The sequence below is a fragment of the Papaver somniferum genome, unplaced genomic scaffold, assembly GCF_003573695.1.
Source record: "Papaver somniferum cultivar HN1 unplaced genomic scaffold, ASM357369v1 unplaced-scaffold_15, whole genome shotgun sequence".
Taxonomy (NCBI): Eukaryota; Viridiplantae; Streptophyta; class Magnoliopsida; order Ranunculales; family Papaveraceae; genus Papaver; species Papaver somniferum.
In genome coordinates this window covers 104,000-114,488 of record NW_020624376.1, presented here as the reverse complement: position 1 = coordinate 114,488, position 10,489 = coordinate 104,000, and the positions used below count along the sequence as shown (strand labels likewise).

At 35.5% G+C, this 10,489-nt stretch overlaps 1 protein-coding gene across 1 annotated transcript; it reads right to left on the bottom strand.

Moving 5' to 3' along the window:
* Positions 1-6,630: 6,630 nt before the first annotated feature.
* Positions 6,631-7,687, bottom strand: LOC113335541. The gene is made up of 3 exons (XM_026581580.1): positions 7,235-7,687; positions 6,962-7,136; positions 6,631-6,818 (listed from the first exon to the last, which is right to left on the bottom strand). The coding sequence occupies exons 1-3, from the start codon at positions 7,685-7,687 to the stop codon at positions 6,631-6,633; spliced, it is 816 nt and encodes a 271-aa protein (XP_026437365.1).
* Positions 7,688-10,489: the final 2,802 nt, after the last annotated feature.

Sequence of the window (10,489 nt, the reverse complement as noted above, 5' to 3'; positions counted from 1 at the left end):
TGCCCGAACTCCCCTCTGAATTCCTTGCTTCGCCAGTACAGTTCGCATTTGTTGCTTCCCTCTCGTCGTGCTGGTTGCTTCGTCTCTCTAATGATCTTCATAAACTCTCCCTTCGTGGATTGTGAGCGACTTTACTTCGCAGGTTGCTTCTTCTGTTGTTTATTGAAAGTCATCACCTTCCATGATCTTCGTCGGAGCTGCTGATGATGTAAACTTGAGTGAAGTATCTTTTCTTCGTCCGTGGTCCTCTGAGATGCCCTTGCTGGAGCAATTGCTATACCACTTCTCTTTGTTGTGCCTCTTCTTTCGATCTTCTTCGTTGATTCCTTGTTGATGAAGATCCTTTTGATTTTGTACTGTGCTGCTGTTTTGAACGAGTATCATGGATCTTCCTTTTCTCTGTCTTCCTTTTCATGGTTTTGGTGATATTTGTTGTCCGAAGATGAATATTTTCAACTGAAACTTCCGTTTTTGCCCCTAATATTTGAAGATCTGGTGAGATCTGTTACTAACAGTGGCTAGACTTCAATGGAACCCTATTGAATCAACCAAATCAGATTCATTCCCTGATTTTAGCGCCAAAATGTAACTTCGGAAAACCCATAGCTACACCCACACTTGTATTCATTGTTATTCACTAATAATTATTTGGTTTACATGGACTCCATTAAAGAGTTTTTTTTGGACCTCTAGATCTCGTTTTTGGGGAAGAATAAGATAAGGATAAAATAAAATCTGATCCCTTTCTCTTTCTTAGATATTTTCTTAAGTAGTAGAGAGTAGAAATGAATTTATAAATATATCATTTACTTACAAATTAAGAAAACTAAGCTAAGATACTATGTTGACTATTTTAGAGAGGTTATACTAATTCGGTCTTTATTTGGCGCCACATGTCGAGTATGGTATTTTGGTATCTACACTATATTTTAAAGTTCTCTATGAAATGTTGGTAGAAATGGCCGAGAGATGAAACATCTTATTATCTTTATAATGAAATTATCTTCATTTTTTATGTAAGTTGAATTAGGAGACTTTATTAATTTCTTTCGGTTTGGATTACAGGATAACAACAAGATCATTGAAGAACAGACATGGCATAAAGTGGCTTCCCCACCAATCACTTAATTTGATGTTACATCTCACCGCCCAGTCACTTTCTTCCTTATGTAAGTTCAAGTATTTTGTCTCATATTGAGTTCATTTAGTTACTGTTTCTACCTTATGTAAGTTCAAATACTTTGTCACATATTGAATTGATTTGGTTTTTTAATTTTGTTACTGTTTCTGCTTTATCATTAATATTGTGAGTTGCAGAACATATGTGTGCAGTTCGATCCCATTGTAGATATTTTATTTTAAGAAACAAATACTTTCGATGTTGTATGCTTAGTTTGATCAAAATAATTAGGAATATATTCTTGGCCCACTCCCATTGAGAATACAGATGGCATTGCAACATGTACTAAGATGCCAAAACATATTCTTTAATTGATGCCAACTGTGTAAGTGTGTATTTATTTTGGTGTTCCTAATTAATCTAGATTTTTACAGTGAATGATAGCATGATAAACATGGCCGCTCCGGTTCCAGAGCAACCACTTTTTATTGTTCTTGTCCAATCTCCATGGTGTTCGCAAGGCAGGTTCAGACCGAAGACAGGTCTAGGGGTTGATCAACATGAAAAATCACATGTTGAGGTAGAATATTATAATATACCTTTGCTTTTTTTTCTTTAAGATGCGGTCTTAATCTAAAGATGTTGCATAGGCATCATAAAAATCCAGCAAAACTAGGAGTTGCTATCCTTACCAGCTATCATCTTTTTGCGTTGTATAGGTAAGATTTGATTCTGACATCATATGCTGTTGTAGATTATTTTATTTTTTTTTGTACAGATTGATACAGTTATTTGAATACTAATCGTTCTACTCTTGCAATGTCTACCAAAACATGACATACTCACTTTTTCAAATTCTTACAGCGAAGGAACCAGGATTTTAAGTTCGAGTGGACTAAAGAAAAAATTCACGGATTCTCAATTGCAAAAAAGAGAACAGAAAAAACCTTAAATGAGCAGAGTGTGCAACACACTATTTTTTGTTTGAAACACAACGCATTGAATCAAATCTGTTCATACAACATGTCCAAAACTTCATATTTCAGGCTGAATATTTAAAAAAAGTAAAATAAAAATTGAATTTTATAGATGGGAAATTTACCTGGAAACTGCTATGAGATTTTCCACAAAGAATAGAGGTAGCTAAGCTTAGTTTCTCATTCCATCACAGGGAATTTCAAGTCATTTTCAGCTTCAAACACAAAATTAGCTAAATACACTCACTTATATAAGAATACATTCACTAATATAAGAAACCGTAATGATTGCAAAAGATAACGACGCCGTCTATTTATATATATATATATTACAAAAACAAATATGTTTTGCTCAATCTGACGGATGTGAATAAGCTTTTCTTTCTGATCGACGGCTGTCAATGCTCACAAACAACATGAAAGTGCAAAAAATAAATCGCGGTTCACACTGCACCCTTTCTTTACGCCCTCATCTAAAGGATGGGAGTGTCTCACGTTCACAGCCTGTTTCAGTCTGTCGCCAAATCCCTTGATGAAAGGTGAAAAAAACGTACAGAAGATCCAAGTCCTACCGTTTCAAATTCTTTCAATCAATGGGATTTATGTCAAATTCTTGCAATCAATGGAATTTAAAGGTTTTTCAAGCCCATAAATTCACATACGGACGTTTCTTTTTGATAAGAAGCTCACGTAAGCATAAACTCGCATGCATGTAGAGACCCGTCGAACAGATTAAAGAAGAGCAGGTATGACTCATTCAGGTTTTCTTCTTATTTGATGATTTCTCTCCCGATATTTGGTTTTCATTTTTCACTATCAAAAAGCCCTAGATTTCCGATTTGCAATTTTTTATATTTATCGATAGCTATTGATTCTCTAATGCCGTAACTACAACATCTCACGAAGTTTAGGTATGTTATATCGGTTTCCTCTCGATTAACATCGTTGTATTTTGAATTTTAAAATCAGTATCATTTGTATTGGGCCACTTTCATTGGCTCCCTTTTGTTTTTTTCATGTACTCAACTTAAGCAGCTATCTTTATATCTGTTTTGTGTGTTTTAATGTGTGTTCTCGGTATTTTTAAATCCTATTTATGTTCATCATATTCGTGTAAAGATACAGTTTTTCAGTTTTAACTATAGGTATAATAATCCACCAGACACATTTGAAGAAATGGGTGTTTTGCTTACATACAGTTGACTAATATTACAACCAAAATGCACATCTAAGGACATCAATCTAACAATAGTTTGTTTTGCTAAAGAGCTTAACGTTTCAGAATAATCTACCAATATCCATTCGGCGTTCTGTAAAAATGCAAAGACCACATCATTTTCATTAAAATATATACCAAATTGCTAGCTAAATTTGTTGGTCTTACTTTATCTTTTTTTGTAGGTAATGCTATCTTCCCCTATATTGCACTCAGTCATGCACGAGTGATGTCTATAATTCGTTTTTGTGGATCTCACGCTACACATGTGAATTTTTAGTTTTGTGGGAAGTGATAAATGCAACCGTTCTTAAAAAAAAAATGTAATATTCGTTAGTCTGGCCTTGAGCTTATTTTGTTTTATCATCATGAGAACTAATTTCCACAATTCCTAAACTCAAAATCAATAGTTTCGGTTGAACTGATTACTTTTTGTTTCTCTCTTTGCTAGGATATAATGTCCAAAAGCTGGTGGTATGCACAATTAAGATAGTGAAGTTCTAAATTGCAACCTTAGACCTACTTCATTTGCAACTTTGGACCTACTTCATTAGAATTTCATATCTAATGGGGTTCTGTTTTATTGTTTACTGAAAGGTAGTGAACGATAGCAGTGTTTGAAGGAGATAGTCAAATTTCACACCTACATGAATGATCGCATTTGTACGAAAATTTCAAAACCAACAGATGCAAAATGTTGAAGAAAGAGGTAGAGAAAAAACATCGAGAAAATACAACACCTATGCTCGAGCATCGGTTTTACTTACCAGGTTTTATTTTTCCCGGAGCTTTTTCATATTCATCTATTGGGACTGGAATTTTAAGATGTAGGAAATGATTTTGGGCACTTAGATTTTTAATCTCGAATTTGATCTAGCTATTTCGCAGTATCCTTAGACAAAGTATGCAAGGGACCGGATGTAAAACTGATTATAGCAGTTGAAGAATCTTACAAAATCACTCTTGAAGCCATGCCACCGATGGATATCAATTTCTGCATATCAAGTAAGGATATATAAACGACAATTGAATTTGAACTGTATCTAAGATATATATCTGCTCTAATGTTATTTAACCAGCTAGCACTGCACTTTGTCTTCCCTTCCATATGGAAACGACACGCATGGAATATCGGAAACGCCTGTGGTTATTATGATCTCATCGTCCCGTGTAAAATAATAATTAGGTGAGTAATCCAAACTATTATTTCTTTGCACTCCAATTAAAATGCTAAAATTTATCAACTGTTATTCATGTCCCCATATATATTTCTGCTCATGGGAGTACATTTAACCATCCTGTGTCACTACTGCCTAGATAAGTCGTTATTTCTCCTATGGTTTGGAGGTTTGTTGGTTAAGAAACACCTTACTTATATTTTACCACCAATTGCCACCATCATTTCTAGGCTTCGTTAGTGACTACCTCACACAAGTGATTCTTCGCCACCATCATTTCTAGGCTTCGTTAGTGACTACCTCGCACAAGTGATTCTTTGTTTCTCTATTTTCAAAAATTTGTTCGGCGATTCTACAAAAATTGAAAATTTTCTATCTCACATTTAATTCAATTTTTCTTTTTATCATTTTCCTGGAATTTTTTTTCGTTCCACTCCACCAAGTTTCCCTGATTCCTTACATTTTCCTTTAGGTATTCCCTCCCAGCTGTTTGTAGCCTTATTTTTATTTCCATTTGTTGAACTCTCTCAAATTTTTAGGGAAGTCTTGAGTTTTATATGGATACATGATTTGAGTTACAAGACATCGGTGGATATTTTTCTGTGCTTCTTGAAGTTTTCTGTTCGTGAGATAACAATTGCAAATTTGTAACAAACATTTGTTGTGTCAGCAATTAGGACTCTTTGTTTGCTTAAGCAATTAACTGACTGGATTCACTGGAACTATTTTAATTTTCAATTCATTAGTTGCAATATCTAGAATATCAATTCATCATGTAGGGGATTCGTTTGCTTGGACAAAAGTATTTTTTGCTAAACTTTGTAACTCAGAGTCGCATGTTGTTTCCATTGTATCTATTCGAGTTTGACAAGGGTTCTTAACCAAAGTGACTGTTTGTACACCGATTATTCATCTTATTTGTATAGAAGATTTACTAATATATCACCTCATTGCGGAATTTCAGGAATCATTAGTTAATTTCAGAAACTTATCAACGACTTCCACTACTTGACTTTGAAACACGTCAAACAGAAAATCAGTTGCAGGACGCCGTGCTGCAATCTATAAGTGACGAGAAACTATCTTTGTGTCATGGACTTGAATATCCTGGAGGTCCTTTTGAACTTTTTAACATATATATTTGGAATTTGTGAAGTTCTATTTTTGGAAAGTCCGATAGTTCCTTCTTATTTTTGGATGTATTTCATCTTATACTTATCGAAGAGAAAATATCTCATGGAATCTTTGGGTTAATTGATATATAGAAGTCTATGTATTCTTCTGCTGGCATTGGTATATTAGTGTACTGACATGTAGTTTATAAGATGTTGTCTCAGTTACCTCTGGCATTGGTTGTGATAACATGGTTAGTAGGGAATAAGGAGCCATATAGACCTCAACCGAACTTCTCAAATATTGGCAGAGAAATTACAGTATCGTAACTTACTACAAGATGATAGATTCATAGTCATGACAACATGTATATATGCATGGTAATTTACTTAGAGTCAGGAAAAGTGAAAGCAAGCCAATCCCCTAATGGAGAGGCGTTAAGGATGACTAATGACTACCATCATTTTGAATTGGATGTATTTCTTTTTGGATTGATTTCGAAATGAACATGGAATGCATTAAAAGAAGAAATTTATTTGGATCATATTTAATGGACTTATCAAATCTTGCTTTGGAGAAGCAAAAAAAGACTCGATACTCTATAATCAAGCATGAGTGGGCTTGGAGGTCTAATTTTGTAAAAAAGAGAAAATAACTTGAAAACCGGCTTGGCTTGCACATCATTTAGGTTGGCTTCGCCCCTATATATGTCCCTATGCAATAGCAATGAATTAGTAAGGTCAGATTAATGAGTAAAAACAACAACCTAAAGCCCTGGTTGTTACTGCACGGGTCATTTTCTAGTATAAACTAATTACAAAAGGATTTGCCGTGTTAATTACAAAAACGAGTCGTCGTTTTCACAGAAGGTTTATAGGAAGACGACATACTAGCATGACAAATATCTAGTCATGCAAGATAAATATCCACAATAAAAGGTTGAGGAAAACATTACTTCATTTCCAGTTGCACTCTACGATTATGTAAAGTAATCAGAGCCTCAATAATAGATTCTATGGAAACACCTTACGCAAGGAGCCTTTCAATGTAAATCATCATGGAATCATTAAGAAAATCTTGCCCCATTTTATTCCAGATGGTTGTTTTAACACAATTCATAGCTGAGAAGACGCGTTCGGCAGTTTCCGTAGAAACATGAAGTGTCAATACTAGGCGTATAATCTTATCAATCTCACGATAAACAACTGACTTACCTGTTTCGAACATTCGCCGACATAGTTCAGAAATAGTAGACAATCCTTGAAAAGATGCATGAGAAAGCACATCCACTTCATAATGCTCCAACTGATTTCTCAATATATGTATATCTTGATTACTAAAGTCTGCTAGATAGAACTTTTCAGCGAGCAGGCAAATATCTTCAATTTTGAAACGCCTAAATGAATCTCTAGGATCCAAAGCGGCACATAATATGCATATGGGCAGTCTTTGAGAAATAATGCTTGCAATCCATCCATTGCACCCCGCATGTTGTTAGCACCATCATATCCTTGACCACGAAAATTCTGAACCTGGAGGTCGAAGCGAGTAATAACATTCATAATTATTAACATTCATAGTTAATAACATTCTTCAGAGTTAGAGAACACACATTATCAACACGTTGTACATCAAAGAAAGGTTCTTGGAAATTCCCTTCCTTATCAACATACCTCACGATAGTTGCCATTTGTTTTATACCTGAATTATCCTTTGATTCATCAACAAGAATCCAAAACTTGACATTTCCTATATCTTTGTGAATTTTCTCTCTAACTTTAACAGCGAAAATATTTAGAATTTCTTTTTGAATCGCAGGAGAGATATACTTGGCATTTCCTCGTGCATTATCTAAAACGACTTCACAAATATCCTTATTAAGCTTTGTCGAAAACTTTACAAGTTCTAGAAAATTCCATCGATTTTTGGAGTCTTTTGATTCATTGCTTCCTCTAAAGGTACATCCTTGGAATGCTAGCCACTGAATACACCAGATTGATGTAATGAGACACAGCCTGTTTTTCGCCACAGTTTCTATGGATTGTTTCTCAAACAATGATACTATATGTTGACGTTGATTCATTAAGTCATCTATAGTAATGGAATATCGCACATATTAATAAGTGTGCGAAGTAAGAATCATCTAATGTAAGCGAGAACTATCGCACACGACAGAGCTGAAGTGACGTATTGGATGATGTCAGCAAAGATCACGAGTAAAGTTTGATGTTCTATGCGAAGTAAAGTCTGTGCGAGAATGAATGATTGTAAATGAGCGAATGTATCGCATAGTGATTCCGAAAATAGTGGACCTCTTAGCTGTCATCCACTTTGAGGAATCGTTATATAAAGGAAGAAGTCATCACATAGAGATAGAGAGAGATCTTTTAGTGTGTGTTAGACAAGAGACTAGGAGAGAGAAATTTTGTTTGGGGAGGAAAAAAAGTCATTGTTATCCCTTGTATCCAATTATAATCTTTGAAAGTTAATAAAGAATTCATTATGATTACTTGATTAATAATCTAGATACATTGGAGTGTAGTTGTAAGTTTTCTTGCAACTACATTTTTGGCGCTAGAAACAGCTTTGGGTGATAAATCCTGGTAGTAAATTCGTAGAATCTTGGAAAAAATAGATCTGGAAATTGAAGATGGCAAGACTTGGATCTACCATTGAACAGTGAACAACAGTCAGAATGAGCAATAGAATTGCTGAATGAAGAAGAATTACAAATCTTGATCAACAAGAAGAAAGAATAAGAGAAAATCAATGAAGCGAAAATCCTATTGGACCTCAGCGTGAACAAGAGCGGAATAATAACATTGATTATGATAGATTAAGCGTTCATACTTCCAAACAAATTCAACTGAAGAGGAAATACAAAGAACTGGGGATACAGGAAGAATTGAGGGGAATGATGAGAATATGACACTTGTAGAGCTTAGATAAAGATTGATTGCAGAACGACAAAGAGAAGATGAAGAGCGTGTGAATTTGATACGTCAGAATAATGAATTAAGATAAGTGAATCTAAGATTGCAAGAGCAGAGATCGAGAAGTGCCACATGATCCAGGTCGAGATCAAGCAGGAGTTCATCAAGGCAAAGTCGATCCAATCAAGAAGATATTAGGCGAAGATAACGCATGGAAACAATTGAAGAAAACATGCAAGTAGATGATAATCCACAGGACCAACAAAGAAGAAGGGATGTAGCTCAAGATTTGGGAACTAATCAATATGAGCATCCGCGTGAACTTCTACATCGCACACATAATAATTTCGAAAGAGAAGAAGAGGATATGAGGCAAGGACAGATGATATTGCATTGAAGAGGAATGTTGAGAGCAGAGGATGAACGCGAAAGGGAAGCTACACGTGTAAGGAACGAAAGAGACAAACAAAGAACAAGGGAAGAAATTGAAGAGAGAGAATTGCAAGAAGCATTACGTCAAAATAACCATGATAATCGAGTAAGGCGTCGTGAACGTCATCGCATGAATGATATAGAGCAAGGATGGGTTGCACCACAAGAAAGATAAATATCAAGACATCGACATGATCGCACAGGTGAAGAGGAACGACATGATAGAGAACAGATTGAAACGAACACTGACAGGCGTAGGAGAAGGAGAGAAGAAACTGAGTAATATGGAGAATGCAGATGTCTTTCTTTATGAGAAATAAGTTCATAAGAAATCCATGTACTAGAGTTATATAAACTCAAAATTTGAAAATGAAATGACAAGTTCTAGTTTTATGAATTGATATCATGTCGAGAAAAGAAAAATTAAAATCTTTACAATAAGACCTTAATAAAAGGCATCAGAAGTGATTTTAATCAGATTGGCTAGGAATTCGAATGTGGGGTGCAACCTAGTTCGCATACATGCAAGAGTAAAAAAAGTAAGACCTATCGCACGTCATAGTCGAAGAACCTAGAAAGCATGACTCAAAGGAAAGCAACACCGACCCTGGAACTTGAGTCATGGAGATTTGGGGTGAGAACAAACGAAAATGCCCATCCAGGAGAGGTAGCTTAAATTTTCAGTCTAAGATAATAATCTTAGATTGAGAGACTAAGGTGAGAAAGTCTCTCCCAAGGAGTGCAGAAACTCGATCAGGGCGCTGAGGTACATGGTTGAGTCAAGAGTGCCCGGAGCGTCTGGAGCATACCTTGCCACTCTTGACAAGTCCTGACTATGATGCACTCGGTCCGAAGATACCCCACTTAGTGTGCGGTCTCGCAACCATAAACCTCATCGGTAATGGGATGTGAGACTGCGAAATCAACTGGTTGTTGAATTAACTGGATGGGAAGATCCATAACCTTAACCCGGCAGAGGTAAGATTCCTTGAAGGGTCAATCAGGGGGAAGATAAGGACGGCACCCTCCATTAGGGAGCTGAATTGTGTCAAAAGACGTAAATGTCATAAGACTTTTTACTCAAGGGAGTATTAAAACTTATCATATTTATGCGATAAAACCTGAAGAGGAAATAATACAAGAAAAAGATAAGATGAGGTCAATGGGTCGATAAATTACAATGTAAAGACCGCATGCGATCTCATCGCACAGAATTGAGGCAAGATAAGACCTTTACATAGGAAGGAAAAATAAGACCTTGTGAGAAACATAAAATTTTATACTAATTTTTTTTTGCAGGAATTTACAGGGAAATAGGAATACTGCGAATGCATTCACACCAAATACATGAAGAACTATAAAATAAAATTAATCATACTAAGTCTATCAAGATGTGTCAATTAACAGAGGCAAGAATGGGAATGCAAAGGGAATGTTATTTTCCTCATTTGATAGACTCATATACATGCGAGAGAATGATATTTTGGACGCGAATGCGAACAAAGGGAATTTGTATTAAA